Here is a 16,047-nt window from a genome sequence, read left to right on the forward strand (position 1 = left end):
GGCTTGATGAAGCAGTGCTGAATGTGTGTGCTTAGCACACACATTCAGCTCTACTTCATCGGGCTAATAGAATGCATTGGCCAATCAGCGCTGGCCAATGCATTCTATTAGCGTGAACTGAGTTTGCACAGGGGTTCTAGTGCACCCTCGGCTCTGCTACATCAGATTGCTACATCTGATGTAGCAGTGCCGAGTGTGCATCAGATGTGTAGTTGAGCAAAACTGACTCAGCACTGCTAAGTCTGCATTCGCATAGGAATGCATTGGCCAGCCTTCGGCCAATCAGCGCTGGCTCTGCCGGAGGAGGCGGAGTCTAAGGTCGGACCTGAATGGAGACTGGTGTGGAGCTATCTTAGACTCCGCCTCCTCCAGCAGAGCCAGCGCTGATTGGTCGAGTTCCGTACTCTGGCCAATCAGCACTGGCCAATGCATTTCTATGGGGAAAAGTTAGCTTGCGAAAATCGCAAACTGACAGGGATTTCCATGAAATAAAGTGACTTTTATGCCCCCAGACATGCTTCCCCTGCTGTCCCAGTGTCATTCCAGGGTGTTGGTATCATTTCCTGGGGTGTCATAGTGGACTTGGTGACCCTCCAGACACGAATTTGGGTTTCCCCCTTAACGAGTTTATGTTCCCCATAGACTATAATGGGGTTCGAAACCCATTCGAACACTCGAACAGTGAGCGGCTGTTCGAATCGAATTTCGAACCTCGAACATTTTAGTGTTCGCTCATCTCTACTGATTGTCAATAAAGCTTTTTTTAATTAAAAAAACAAACCAACACGTAAATGACTCAGGAGAGTTGTGCTTGCAAAGAGCCAGTTCACAACTTTACTGGATCAGGATGCAAACAGTAAGCAACAGCTACCCCAATGGTGGACGTAGAGGTCTTACTCAGAGGTCCACTGTGGATGTGGGATGAGCTTGGTGGTCATGGTTCCAGCAGCCTATGCTTTGGTCATGACTCTTTAAAGCCAGGGCCCCGCGTGATGGAAATGCCGTGATTTGACCACGGTGGAAATGCTGTGGGAAAAATTGCAGTACAGGCAAAGTGCATGGGATTCTAGCAAATCCCATGTCTACTTTGTGGTAAAAACCGCCATGCGGACACACCGCGATTTCCAAAACTGCCGCTGCTTTAGAAATGGCAGCATGTCAATTATACCTACGGAAACGCCGGCGGTTTCCCCATAGGTATAATTATAACAGAAAGTCCGCGGAGGAAAACTCTGCGAACTTTCTGTTTAAAGTGCTGTGGGAAGAACCATGATGTGTTCCTGCCTTGGTTTTTCCCGCAGCGCTTTATTGCTGCAGTATGGACCCGTGGGGTCTTAGCCTAAAGGCTTCCCTGTCTTATGGCACAGCAGGGTCTGTAATATAAGGCTTGTGCTATAAATATCTTGTAAACTCTCCACATTTCCAAATATCTTTTAGACAGTATTAGGCTGCGTTCACACGTAGTAAAGTGGAGCGCAATCTGGCACGTATACGGTGTGTCAGAGTTTGCATGCTCAAAAAGATCCAATTGATTTCAATGGGAGTTAAGAGGGTATACGCTGCGTAATTTTGCGCCCGTAGCCTGATCTATGTTCAGGGTTTCTGTCCCAAAACCTGCTTAAAAAATGCAGAGAGGAAAGTCCAGCAAGCATCACTTTTATTTCTGTATTTTTCAGGGGAAACCTTGTGGACCGCATTATAATTCATGGGGCCCGCGGGTAACCACTTTTTAAGTGGATTAGGTTTGTGTTCTTCAGGTCCCCATGCAGACTCAAAGAACGGAAAGCCAATCGCTAGTATTAACGAAGCCTAAAATAGCCCGAAAGGACCCAATGACTAAAATGGTTTCTGTTGGATCTTTATTCTTTTCAAATGAAATTTCCAGATAAAAAAAAAGTCAGGATTTTTTTGCCCAGTCCTTTTACATGGCCACTGTGACGGAGTCTTGGATGTAAATTCTATCACAGATGTAATCCTAGTCTTAGTAGTAGAGCAGCACGTATCTACACAAATGCAAATACATAGATAAAATAAATCTATATTATATTATGTCGAAGCTAGTGGAAGATACCAAATAGCAATAGAACACATGTCTGCATAGTGACTAAATAAAACTTCCTATACTGTGTTATAGCTACTGGCAGATACCAGATAGCAATAGACCAGCACATGTCTACAAAGTGAATAAATTAAACTTCCTATATTGTGTTATAGCTACTGGCAGATACCAGATAGCAATAGACCAGCACATGTCTTCATGTAGATTCTCCTCTTACTTTTGCTTTATTGCACTACATACAGGTGGGTTTGGGGGGGATTCTTGCATGTGCTAAATTGCATTGTCTCCTTGTGAATCCTAGCCCCTGTAAGTGGCGCCCCCTGGGACATGAGCAATCACACACATTAGGTATTGTAGTGACTCATAGTTAGACTTGGCTTTGTCTTTGTAGTCCTTCTAGACTTGCTTGCCATTTGTGCAGTTTGTCTTCATCTTCTCCTGTATTGTTCTTGCTATCACCCTTCCTATCTATATAATTATTTCCATTTCTCTCATTCATGTTCCATAATTTCGCTGTGGGTGGGCTCTTGCAGATTACATACATATTGTATGGATTGCCATTCTGTATGATTCTTGCTTGTCTGACACTCGCAGACGTCCCAGCACTTCTCCCCCTTCCCACCCCCTGATGCAGCTCCTGTAGTATACATATAGTCTATGTAGCTGTGTATTCAGAGATCAGCTTCTCTCTTCCTCCTTGCACATTCTCCAGCCCCAAAATCTATGGAGCAATCGCCTGCACTCCCCCCTGCCACCCTGTGACACACCCAGCACTGTGTACAAGCGGAGCCCAGGACTCATCTTCTGGATACGAGTGCAGCAGTCTGCAACATGGGACCAAAGTCTTCCTCTGGCTTCTACCTGAGCAGGACTTCTGCTGCTCTGCTGGCACTGCTGCTGGCTGCCCTGCTCCTGGCACTCATTGTACTGGGGGCTCTGTATGCCAGGACTAGGAGAGCAGACCTGGCAGAGGGGCACACAGACAGTGCCACTGACAGCCCCCCCTGTCACAACATGACAACCCCCCCTGTCATATTTACTTTGTCTCCAGAAGCCACAGGGCGACCCGGGATTTGGGACAATCCGAGGCTACCCCCTGACCTGGTGCCTCTACACTACGACCTGGAGCTGTGGCCAAGGACAGAACATGATGATGGTGGTAACTATCCCCTGTCTGGGCAGGTGAACATCAGTGTCAGCTGTGTGCATGGCACAGACATCGTGCTGCTGCATAGCTTCAACCTGAACATTAGCCGGGCACAGCTGGCACTACTGACAGAAAGCTCCAAGTACAAGAATGAGCAAACTCAGAGCAAACACTCACAAGTGGGACTCAAACTAAGTAATGGAGCCAGAGACAACCTCTATGAAGAAAAGAGCTCCTCACACTTACAGGACACAAGTGCCAGCTCCCCTGACCAAGGGCACACCATTGCCATCACAAACCTATGGCATTCTGAGCTCCATCAGTACTTGGTGCTGGAGTTAGAGAGGCCACTTGTAGCAGGAAACCTGTATCTGCTGGAGCTGGACTACCAAGGCTTCCTGAGTGTGGACTATTCAGGACTCTTCATAGCAGAATACAAAGATTTTAACATAGACAAGTAAGTGACTAAAAGTGTCCCGAAGGTACTATATGTTCATATGATCCTTCTGTAGTGCATGATAGGTGTCAGGTAGGGACTGTATGATCCATTGTTCCTTTTGTAGTGTGGGTGTAAGGTAGGTAATGTAAGTTCCCTAGATCCTTCCATAGTACTTGGTGTCTGTTAGGTAGGTAATGTAAGTTCCCTAGATCCTTCCATAGTACTTGGTGTGTGTCAGGTAGGCAATGTAGGTACCCCAGATTCTTCTATAGTACTTGGTGTGTCAGGTAGGTAATGTAGGTTCCCCAGATCCTTCTATAGTACTTGGTGAGTGTCAGGTAGGTAATGTAGGTTTCCCAGATCCTTCTATAGTACTTGGTGTGTCAGGTAGGTAATGTAGGTTCCCCAGATCCTTCCATAGTACTTGGTGTGTGTCAGGTAGGTAATGTAGGTTCCCCAGAACCCTTCCATAGTACTTGGTGTGTCATTTAGGTAATGTCGGTTCCCCAGAACCCTTCCATAGTACTTGGTGTGTCAGGTAGGTAATGTAAGTTCCCTAGATCCTTCCATAGTACTTGGTGTGTGTCAGGTAGGCAATGTAGGTACCCCAGATTCTTCTATAGTACTTGGTGTGTCAGGTAGGTAATGTAGGTTCCCCAGATCCTTCTATAGTACTTGGTGAGTGTCAGGTAGGTAATGTAGGTTTCCCAGATCCTTCTATAGTACTTGGTGTGTCAGGTAGGTAATGTAGGTTCCCCAGATCCTTCCATAGTACTTGGTGTGTGTCAGGTAGGTAATGTAGGTTCCCCAGAACCCTTCCATAGTACTTGGTGTGTCAGGTAGGTAATGTCGGTTCCCCAGATTCTTCCATAGAACTTGGTGAGTGTCAGGTAGGTAATGTCGGTTCCCCAGATTCTTCCATAGTACTTGGTGTGTCAGGTAGGTAATGTCAGTTCCCCAGATTCTTCCATAGTACTTGGTGTGTCAGGTAGGTAATGTAGGTTTCCCAGAACCCTTCCATAGTACTTGGTGAGTGTCAGGTAGGTAATGTAGGTTCCCCAGATCCTTCCATAGTACTTGGTGTGTGTCAGGTAGGTAATGTAGGTTCCCCAGAACCCTTCCATAGTACTTGGTGTGTCAGGTAGGTAATGTCGGTTCCCCAGATTCTTCCATAGTACTTGGTGAGTGTCAGGTAGGTAATGTCGGTTCCCCAGATTCTTCCATAGTACTTGGTGTGTCAGGTAGGTAATGTCAGTTCCCCAGATTCTTCCATAGTACTTGGTGTGTCAGGTAGGTAATGTAGGTTTCCCAGGACCCTTCCATAGTACTTGGTGTGTCAGGTAGGTAATGTCGGTTCCCCAGATTCTTCCATAGTACTTGGTGAGTGTCAGGTAGGTAATGTCAGTTCCCCAGATTCTTCCATAATACTTGGTGTGTCAGGTAGGTAATGTAGGTTCCCCAGATCCTTCCATAGTACTTGGTGTGTGTCAGGTAGGTAATGTAGGTTCCCCAGAACCCTTCCATAGTACTTGGTGTGTCAGGTAGGTAATGTCGGTTCCCCAGATTCTTCCATAGTACTTGGTGTGTCAGGTAGGTAATGTAGGTTCCCCAGAACCCTTCCATAGTACTTGGTGTGTGTCAGGTAGGTACTGTAGGTTTCTCAGATCCTTTTATATTGTATGCCTTCAGTTTCCATTATACATCATCATAGTACATGTACTGTAGCTGTATGATGAAATGTGTGATGTCAATATCCATTATCTTATAAATGGAAAGCAATGATTTTATTGTCCATAGACATGTACCGTAAACCACACATGTAAGTACAGCTATTGCAAGCGTGATCTGGTGTCATTTTGGCCAGATGTACAAAGCAAATGAACAGAGAAGGCAAACAACTCAGTACAATGTTACAAAGATAAGGTTTCCTCTAAACGCTTCCTGGTTATGAACACAAGTGTTTTTGATAGAAGGAGGAAGAGTTCATGGATTACACTAATACTGGTTAAACAAGAGCCTTGGGTATAGTTTAGTTCACATTTGTCCTGCCTCTGAGCAGGGGTCCTGTGGAGAACACATATGCGGGAGTTTTTTTTTACGTGCATTTAGACTGTTATAGTGGTGAAATACATAAACTGATCTCTATGTATGTACAATATTTCTCCATGAAGCCGCATACCGGGTAAACAGACATTGCCCTCCCCTGTTTATGAGGCCAGAACTGAGAAATCCAATCCTAATAAAATATCCATTATATAGTTAAACTCTGCTTGCTTACAACAGAATATCCCTTTAAGAGGCAGACTATGATAAATGACTGTAGAGTTATCAGTAACACACAGAGATGTTGTAGTAAACAGTGACTATTACATGTAATTGACATGATATTTTAAGATACTAAATATTTAGTTTGGAAGCTTTTTACATAGTTATGTTTTAAACAGGATGTGAGCTGTTCTACATGGCTTGAGTCTATAGCATTGTATTATTCCCATAGAGGAATCAGGCTATGTAATAATCACTTCTGAAGATTGAAAACATTTGTTACGTACATGTCTTTCAACATGTCTACGAACAAGGGGAGGCCTGTGGATGGAAAGTATATACACTAAAAAAGTAATGTGCAGGCCAGTTAATGTAATAGGTTACTGCAGCTCTGCAGTACTCTGGCATGGCCACTAGGCAGGGGTCAGCGTCTACTGGTTCCAAGTACATCCCTTGTATAGTTTACAGCTTCAGCGACATCCCAGAACAGTTAACCAGATCATGGTCCAGGTGTCATACCCAACTGATCTGATAGGTCATCAGTATCAAAATGGGCCTGGGGAACACTAACCACTTTAAAGGGTCATTTGCTCACTTTCTGATGTTTTAGCACGTTCCTTTAAAGAGGACCTTTCACCACCTCCAACAAGTCCAGTTCTATTCAGGTGTTGATCCACTCATTCCATCACAGTTGGAATTCTCTATCCTTCACCATTCCTGAGCAATAAATGGTGCCTGATGTGCTATTTAGACTCTGTACTGTCAGAAGGGTGGTCTCAGGCAGGAGCACACATCAAATCTATCTGCGCTTGTTGCTTGGGAATGTTGGAGACTAGAGAAATATTCCAAATACACTGGAATGAATGGTGCAGCACCTATTAAATTATGCAAAGAACTTGAATTGGTGCTGCCCCGGCCCCCCCGTCTTTGTCTTGTGGATGCAGCAGGCCTGTCCGACACCAGTGCACCCATGAACCCTGGGCCCCCACCTAGCACCCTGCCTGCCCCTTCCCCTCCTCTCCCCCTGGCCCCCCATCTTTTTCTATACCTGGTCCCCTATTCCCTCGCTTCTTCCCCACTCCCCAACCCCAGACCCCCTTACCCCCCACCTCGTGCCCCCTTTCCCCCTCCCTAAAGGTCCCCCAACCTGTGCCCCCTTTCCCCCTGCCTAACCACCCACCTACCCGAACCTACGACCCCGGCCTCACTACACCCCACCCCGGGCTCCCCGTGCACTGAGGTTACAGGGGTGCATAGGGTTGGCAGACCGTGCAGCACAGCTGCTGTGGCCATGCACGGCGCATGGCACAGGTACACAGCGGTTCGCGGGACTTCGACACAGTTCACTCTACCCCTTCCGACCCCCGGCGGATTCACCACTCCAAGACGTGCGCCGGGCTCCAGTGATGCCGGCATGTGCGGCTCTCGGCTGCCGGCATGCACGCCGCCATTTTCTTCATGTCAGTAGGCGGCCGACTTTTGGTTCTATAACTCCGCCCCCACAGTCCACTGGTCCAATCGGAGCCCCACGCCTGACATCGTAACGTCATCTCAGGTCCTGCAGCCTACACCGAATGTGAATCCGGTGCCCGCGGTCGGCAAACCTGGCAATATATGGGGATGGTGAGGTGCCTATGTTCTTTTCCAGGTGCCATTCTAGGTAGGTGCAAAATTTGAGTGAAATCCGTTTGCCCATTGCGGCGTGATTGCGGAAAAAACATCCAAACATCCAGACACACAAACAACTAAACACACAAACTTTCATTAGTAAGGCTATATATATATATATATATATATATATATATATATATGTATGTCTGACTGATTTTCGATAGGGACAGTTGGTTGTAAAGGAATAAACATGACTTGGCAAAATATCTGGTTTTGTGATTGCAGGAAATTAATAGCCTCAATATGCACAAACAATATTATACCTGGATAATACACACATAAGCAATACAATTTGCGAATGATACAGACATACACAATACATACACTAATGATTTACAAGCGTAAAGCATTGTTAGGCAGATCCATACCATATTCACCTTGTATTTTTATGGGAAGAATATGCAAATCTGTCTTCCATGATGTAAATAGGAAGACAGTGCCTCAGTCATGCAGCCCACTAGGGGGCGCTCCCTTTATCATCAAGCCTGATCTTCCCAGAGGCCTTTTCTGCAATCATGTGGGATTTTACCAAGTACAGTCTCTCAGCTGAGGACAGCTCTTTCGATCTATTTGGATATCTTCAGCCCGGCGTAGAGAAGACTGACTTGGCAGAGGTGAGAGGCTTCTAGACAGGGTTAAGGGGATATCGTCAATCCTTAGGGAGAGACCACCATGTAGGTGTGTGGAGTCTTATTAAGCCATAGACGCTTCACTGTGAGGGAAATGGGAAGAATATGCAAATCTGTCTTTCATGATTTAAATAGGAAGACAGTGCCTCAGTCATGCAGTCCACTAGGGGGCGCTCCCTTTAACATCATGCCCGACCTTCCCAGAGGCCTTTGCTGCAATGATGTGGGATTTTACCAAGTACAGTCTCTTAGCCTTGGACAGCTGTTTCGATGTATTTGGATCTCTTCATTCTGGCGTAGAGAAGACTGACTTGGCAGAGGTGAGAGGCTTCTAGACAGGGTTAAGGGGATATCGTTACTCCTTAGGGAGAGACCACCATGTAGGTGTGTGGAGTCTTATTAAGCTATAGACGCTTCACTATGAGGGATCATGGGAAGAATATGCAAATCTGTCTTTCATGATGTAAATAGGAAGACAGTGCCTTAGTCATGCAGTCCACTAGGGGGTGCTGCCTTTAACATCATGTTCGACCTTCCCAGATGTTAAAGCGAGCGCCCCCCCTAGTGGGCTGCATGACTGAGGCACTGTCTTCCTATTTACATCATAGAAGACAGATTTGCATATTCTTAATAAGACTCCACACGCCTACATAGTGGTCTCTCCATAAGGAGTGACGATATCCCCTTAATCTTGTATTGTTAGTATTGTATTGTATTGTTAGTATCTTCAAATATACAATCACAGAAACAAAAGATTTTTAATGTTTTGCATTATTGATCAGGCCCACTGGGGTTCAAGAACCTTGGGGGGACTAACAATAACTGATTAAAAAAAATAGACAGACAGACAGACAGATACTGTAGATAGATAATTAAAAAATTTAATGACCCCGCTTTTCCTAGAACACATATAAAAGTAAAAAAAAAAAATACTGTGAAACACATACACATTAGATTTCTCTGTGTCCAAAAGTGCCAGGTCTACAAACGTTGTAGTAGGAAATTTTTTTTTAAAAAAGCCGAACCGCTGTTTTTTTGCTATATCAATTCTGAGAAAATTTTTGAATAAAACGTGATCAAACCAATAGACACTCACAAAAATTATATAACTAAAAAGAACACTCTGTTGTAGAGATGTAGCGGAGCTGAGTGTGTGCTGAGCTCTGCTACACACGAGATGTGTGTCACAGGAGGAGTAGGTGGAGGGATGGTTGGGAGTAGTGCAGATACACCAGAGATGTAGCAGAACTGGCCGATGTAGCAGTCTGATGCAGCAGAGCTGAGTGTGTTAGTCTGCTGCATCAGACTGCTATATCTGCCAGCTCTGCTACATCGAGCTGTGCGCTCAGCTCAACTCCAGAGTAGTTGAGCTGAGTGTGCAGTATCGGATTAACTCCCTCCCCCTCACTGTTGTCCACTTACCTGCAGTTCCCAGCTCCTCTTCTTGGTCCGATCCAGTCCTCTGTCTGGTCTTCAGAGCGCCCTGCCCCCTTTCCCCCCGACTAGTATTATAGAGAAGGTGTGGCTTAGGAGAGTGTAGGTGGGTCTCCCTGCCCAGTACCCGCCCACACTCTCCTAAGCCCCGCCTTCTCTATAAGACTAGTCAGGGGATGGGCGGGGCTTAGGAGAGTGTGGGCGGGTACTGGGAGGGAAGAAGTGCATGATGCCCTGCCTACTAAGCCCCGCCCACTCCCTGCATCTCTACAATACTAGTCTAGGGCAGAGGACCCCGCCTCCCTAGACTAGTATTGTAGAGATGCAGGGAGTAGGCGGAGCTTAGTGCGGCTGGAGAGTGTGGGCGGGGAGACATGAGTGCATCACTCATATCTCCCCTTCCAGTACCTGCCCACACTCTCCTAAGCCCCGCCTTCTCCATAATACTAGTCTCGGGAGGCGGGGGCAGGGCGCTCTGAAAACAAGTGGACAGAGGACCGGACCAAGAAGAGCTGGGAGCTGCAGCTATCTAGGTAAGTGGACAACGGTGGTGGGGGGGTGTTAATCACTACACGGTGTGGGGGTCCAACAATTTTTGGACTACATGCTGTGTAGTGAAATGGATCGTTTTTAAAATCTCTGAATGATCTGGAATTGGATTTTAAAAATGATCCTGATATGACAAGATCAGCTCAACCTTAAGTGCTGGCGATGTAGCAATGTCCAATGTAGCAGGGCTGGACCTGCTACACACTCAGCGCTGCTGCATCGGATTGCTACATCGGTACAGCTGAGTGTGTAGCAGCTTCAGCTCTGCTTCATCTCGGCATAGGAATGCATTGACCAGCGTTGATTGGCCGAATGCCGTACTTCTGTATGGCATTCGGCCAATCAACGCTGGTCAATGCATTCCTATGGGAAAAAGTCAGCTCGCGCATATCGCAAGCTGACAGGGATCACGATGAGATAGAGCCCCAAAGAGCTGGGTGAGTAACATTCCCCCCCAAATAAAGGTAATCCCTAGCTAACCCTGCCTGTAGATCTATCCCTGTCTCACATACTTCAGAGTCTCAAATTAGTCGAATGGTAAATCCACCATTCGTCTAAATTGGAGGTTATCTGTTTCCGGCCGCCAATTACTTTTTTCGTTTTTTTTTTTTCACTGCCTCCATTGTCGTAGATACAAATTTTTACTGCGTTTGCGGCCTTGTATTCCATTGTAATCGAATATCCCGAACGGCCTGATATTCAATCGAATCTGTATTTGATCGAACGGCGTTCGCTCATCTCTAGCAGGTTCCCCTCACAATAACTTCAAAACATATACAATATCCCTGGTCCAACGTATTTCCCCCTAGAATATCCCAGGGCTCCTCAGGGGACACAATTAAGTCCTATACATCTGATATAGTAACAGACCAAACACAGATATATGATAATATACTATATACAACTTTTCAATGAAGACTTTTCCGACCCTCCACCACCAAATTCTTTTCACCCTTTAATAGGGGCTGCTCCACTGAGTTTGGCACAGTTTTTCCTCTAGATCCTAATGTTTCCAAGCAATCAGCGCAGTTTATTTTTGTGTCTGACATCCTAACTAGATTCTATAATGTCAAGTGGGTGGTGTCAGGAAGGAGCAGGTGAGGGGGGTGGTTAATAACTCAGAGTCAAGCCCAGTTGCCTGATTCTGCCTGACACCACTCACTTGATGTTAGAGAATCTAGCTAACATATCAAGTCACCAAAACTAACTGCGCAGATTTCTCAGGAATGGAGGGTTTTAAAAATGCAAGTTTTATGGTGACAAAAATGAGAATTTGTATGCAGTGTTTATAATAAAGTGATATCATATCAGTGACTTTCATGCCATTGAAAAGTTATGCTCATTTGTGCTGAAAAAAATGATCAAGTGTTTTTCGTTTCTTTATTTGATGCAGACTGATGTAATATAGTTCTTAATACATTTCTATACCATACCTTATACACATGTATACACCACAGCCTATACACATATATATTATACATGTTCAGGACAAAGACACTAGATGAAAGAAGTTGGATGTGAGCCACGCATGTGTGATATCATAGCAAAGTAATAGGGTTTGCACAGTAAAGCGGCCGTGTCTTTTTACAATGCTAATTAATGGGTCTCTCGTGAATACATTAGCCTCGTAACATTCTGCTATAGAAAATCAACACATTTATTCACCGTTTGCAGGTGGAGAAATGATAATCACATGAAGATGCTGCACCTTGATACGGTTATTCATTTCAGTACATTACATCTTCATTAAAATGGACGGGGGCTTTATAATAGATAAATGAAAGCTGTATTGAACTTTCTGTATAATAATCTTCTTGGCTCACAATAACGCTGCATACAACAGGTAAATCAACCACAATACTTGTAATGGAGTCTCACACGTTTTGAGTATTTTTGCTGAAAAGATGTGTCAGTCTGAATTCACACTAGTGTTGGAATCCACCGCAGAATCAGCCTAAAATCGGCAGAGGGAAATATCCTGCAAGGAGGACCAGTTTGATACTGAACCTGAATTATAGTCTAAGGGGGGTTACCACATGTTGCCGTTTTTTAAGCAGACGGGGTCTCCAGTTTCAGGGTCCCCATGCGAACCTGAAAGACATAGACCCGAACACTAATGTGAACCTAGCGTCAGTCTGTTCCACAAAGTATTGTACCACCAAGCAAGATCATTCCTGAACAGTTGGACCATTATCCGTCATAATCTTGCACATTTTCTTCTAATCATGTGAGGCATTTATCGGAATGCTGCATTTACTCTCCTAAATCATGGTCAGTACATTTGACTGTAAGTGTTAAACCTGATGGCAATGTTTCCATTGTGAGGTTTTGTTCACATCTACGGCGTGGCCTACATTTATAACAGAAGGCAAAAAGCTGTCATGGACAAAGTACCCAATCGACCCCAGTGACTTATGATGGGATCCATTGGGTTCTCTCCTGTGGTGTCTTGTTTTACTGGAAGAGGATGCAGCATGTTGCATTATTTTTTTTCTATCAATGGGATACTACCATCAGAAATATCAGACACCACAGGACTCTTATTATCCTTTTATGTCCATCAGTATCTATAACGTATACTATCATGTATATTTATTTGCACTCAAATTATACATTTTCTTAATCACAGAGGTCCAATGAACAAAGAATAACTTGGTCTTTATGCAGCCTCTTGGGCCCATGCCACAGATTTAGAGAGTCAGTTGGAAATGAGGAACAGAATACTTGTTAAACTTAGGCAAAATTAAGGGCTTGGAAACCACATGTCCATACAGTGGCGTAAATACCAGGGTAGTAGTGGTAGCCTCTGCCATAGGGTCCGGGACACTAGGGGGCACAGCAGGCCCCTGATTTATTTATTTTTAAAAGGCTCTTACCTTCTGGAGTAACCCCATTAGGTAACGGGCCCTATTTACTTACCAATCCCCACTGTTGTTCACGGCCACCTGCACTTCCTCTTCTATGGAAATGAAGACGGCTGTGAGCAGGAGGCAGACCCCAGAGTATAATGATTGGAGACCCAGGGGAGGTGATGGAACATAAAATACAGTGTTACTTCTCCTGCACATTGGCAGACTTCGGCCTCATTTGGTGATGTCCCTGATGTCACATGGGCCAGTCTGGCATCATTATGCATAGCATCTTTATGCATAGTGTTATACTATGTAGGGTCCAGGATAGGGGCTGTACGCCGTGTCGGGGGGGGGGGGGGAAGGCCCCAAGTATAAAGTTTGCTGTGGGCCCAATCTTTGCTAGTTATGCCACTGTGTGCATATCATTATTACTTTAAATGGGTTTCATGTCTTTTTCTTGCTCTCTGGTGAAGTAACATATAGAATATATTCACTGATGCATTCAGCGGGGGATCCAGTGGGAGGTCTCCGTTTAGGTTCCCAGTCTATGATGGCGCTATATAGATAAGCCAAATAAATACATAGAAATAAATAAATAAGATATTAATTTTATATTGGTGTGGGGTAAATAAGATTTGGAACACCCCTTTAGATGTGACCCTTTTATTTGATGAATGAATCTTTGTACCAACCCAGAGAAGATTAGGGCCACTTATTCGTCTGATTCCCTGACAACAGGACCACTTACGTTGCCCTTATGTTGGCCCTTAGTCTGCTTCTGACATTTTTTGTTACCCCTGTTCTTTTTTACTTTGTATCACAGAATTCTGACTACATATCACAAAGTTCATCCTCTCTCTTCCATTTCCTATTTTTGTACCTTTATACTACATTTTAAGTATAAGATAATTGCATTAACTCATTCACTCCCTTTAGCAGAACTCATATAATCAAACACATTATCGTGACCTAAAGGTGAACAAACCTCCTACTCTTTTTTGAAAAAAAGAAAACATCTGAGACCTTAGGTCACAAGTTCTAGCTCTTTCTCTAAAGCATTCACTTGTTTTATTTTGAACCATTGACCCATGCTAAGGTTTGCATTCCAAATAATTTTTGCAGCTAGAATGAATTCAGAGTCGCATGTACGCAGCTTGGATTTATTATTAGTTTGGTTATATAAGGCAATATCTGCTTCATAATGTCAGGGCACACATAGAGAGAGGGCAGTATAGAAACGGCGAGATAAGTAGAATGGAATAGAACAGAATAGAATAGTACAAACTGTGAGACCCTAATATAACCCCCTTGATATTTTACATTTTCTGTTGCTGTTAAAGAGAGAGATTGCCAGGGGAATAAATGATCTTCTCAACCTTTCCTTGCCACAATACGATTAGATGGACCTACTGCTGAAAGAGCTTTGTTGACTCTGACACACCTGGTAGAGAGTGTATGGGATTACCTGCAATAGATAAGAACTTCCTTATGATCATCCTCTGCTGCACTATAGTCTCCCAACTTCTGATGTCCTACTACGGCCCTGTTGCTAAGTTTGCCAATCTTTTTTTACATCAGTGGTCCTTACTCAAGAAGTGACTGCATAGAACCAAGTCCCAACAACCACAGAAATTAGAAATTATTCTAATAACTCTACTAACTACTCATGTTCCACAACCAGAATCATATTGAAAGTCTAACTTTTTTACAATCTATAGAGAAGGTGCTAACACTGTGCCTTGCAGTTCACTCCCTATTTGAGAACGATCCCAATCGAACAAGTTCTGATCTCTTCTTGAGATAATCACTGATCCAGTTCAGCAAACAATGAGCGACCATCATCTCACCTTTTGTCCAAGCAGCTCCGGCTGGATAGTATCAAAAGAACAGCTAAATCAAAGAAGGTAATCCTAACATTAGACACCCAACCCTCCAAGTATAAGTAAATCCTTTGCAATAGATTAAGAACGGCATCCTCTACCCCTACAGTATAGAAACTCCAAGCAATCTATGAATGTGCCAACCCACGCTCTCAAGAAAGACAGAACAAGGTGTTCAATCATGACCTGCAAAGTCAGGGAAGTTGGACGGTAGTTACTAGGGATAGGTGAAATCATATTCACCTTCCCTTACCTCATTTGGCCCTGCTTGTGGTGTCCTGGTGACAACCTTACATAACAGTGCCGGATATCAGCCCAGGGTCATGGCTGAGGGCAGTGGCGTAACTAGGAATGGCGGGGCCCTGTGGCGAACTTTTGACATGGCCCCCTCCCCCCACCGACACCGACGCCGAAGACCTCGACCGACCCCCTCCTACGCATTCCTGCGTGCTCTATTATGCCCCATAGTGGCCCCTTCACACAGTATTATGTCCCTTAGTGGCCCCTGCACACAGTATTATCCCCCATAGTGGCTCTTTCACACAGCATTATCCCCCATAGTGGCCCCTGCACACAGTATTATGTCCCTTATTGGCCCCTGCACACAGTATTATCCCCAATAGTGGCCCTTGCACACACTATTATGTCCCTCAGTGGCCCCTGCACACAGTATTATGCCCCATAGTGGCCCCTTTACACAGTATTATCCCCCATAGTGGCCCCTGCACACAGTATTATCCCCCATAGTGGTCCCTGCACACAGTATTATCCCCCATAGGGGCCCCTGCACACAATATTATGTCCCTCAGTGGCTCCTTCACACAGTATTATGTCCCTTAGTGGCCCCTGCACACAGTATTATCCCCCATAGTGGCCCCTTCACACGGTATTATCCCCCATAGTGGCCCCTGCACACAGTATTATCCCCCATAGTGGCCCTTGCACACACTATTATGTCCCTCAGTTGCCCCTGCACACAGTATTATGCCCCATAGTGGCCCCTTCACACAGTATTATCCCCATAGTGGCCCCTGCACACAGTATGATCCCCCATAGGGGCCCCTGCACACAGTATTATCCCCCATAGTGGTCCCTGCACACAGTATTATCCCCCATAGGGGC

At 45.0% G+C, this 16,047-nt stretch overlaps 1 protein-coding gene across 1 annotated transcript in view; it reads left to right on the forward strand.

Moving 5' to 3' along the window:
* Nucleotides 1-2,507: 2,507 nt before the first annotated feature.
* The window catches only part of LVRN (laeverin), a 97,421-nt gene continuing 83,881 nt past the window's right edge, over nt 2,508-16,047 (forward strand). The window contains exon 1 of the mRNA XM_075272243.1: nt 2,508-3,663. Coding sequence (XP_075128344.1) covers nt 2,891-3,663 — 773 coding nt within the window. The 5' untranslated portion in view covers nt 2,508-2,890. The remainder of the gene's footprint in view (nt 3,664-16,047) is intronic.

Source organism: Leptodactylus fuscus, chromosome 1, assembly GCF_031893055.1.
Source record: "Leptodactylus fuscus isolate aLepFus1 chromosome 1, aLepFus1.hap2, whole genome shotgun sequence".
In the NCBI taxonomy this organism is placed as follows: domain Eukaryota; kingdom Metazoa; phylum Chordata; class Amphibia; order Anura; family Leptodactylidae; genus Leptodactylus; species Leptodactylus fuscus.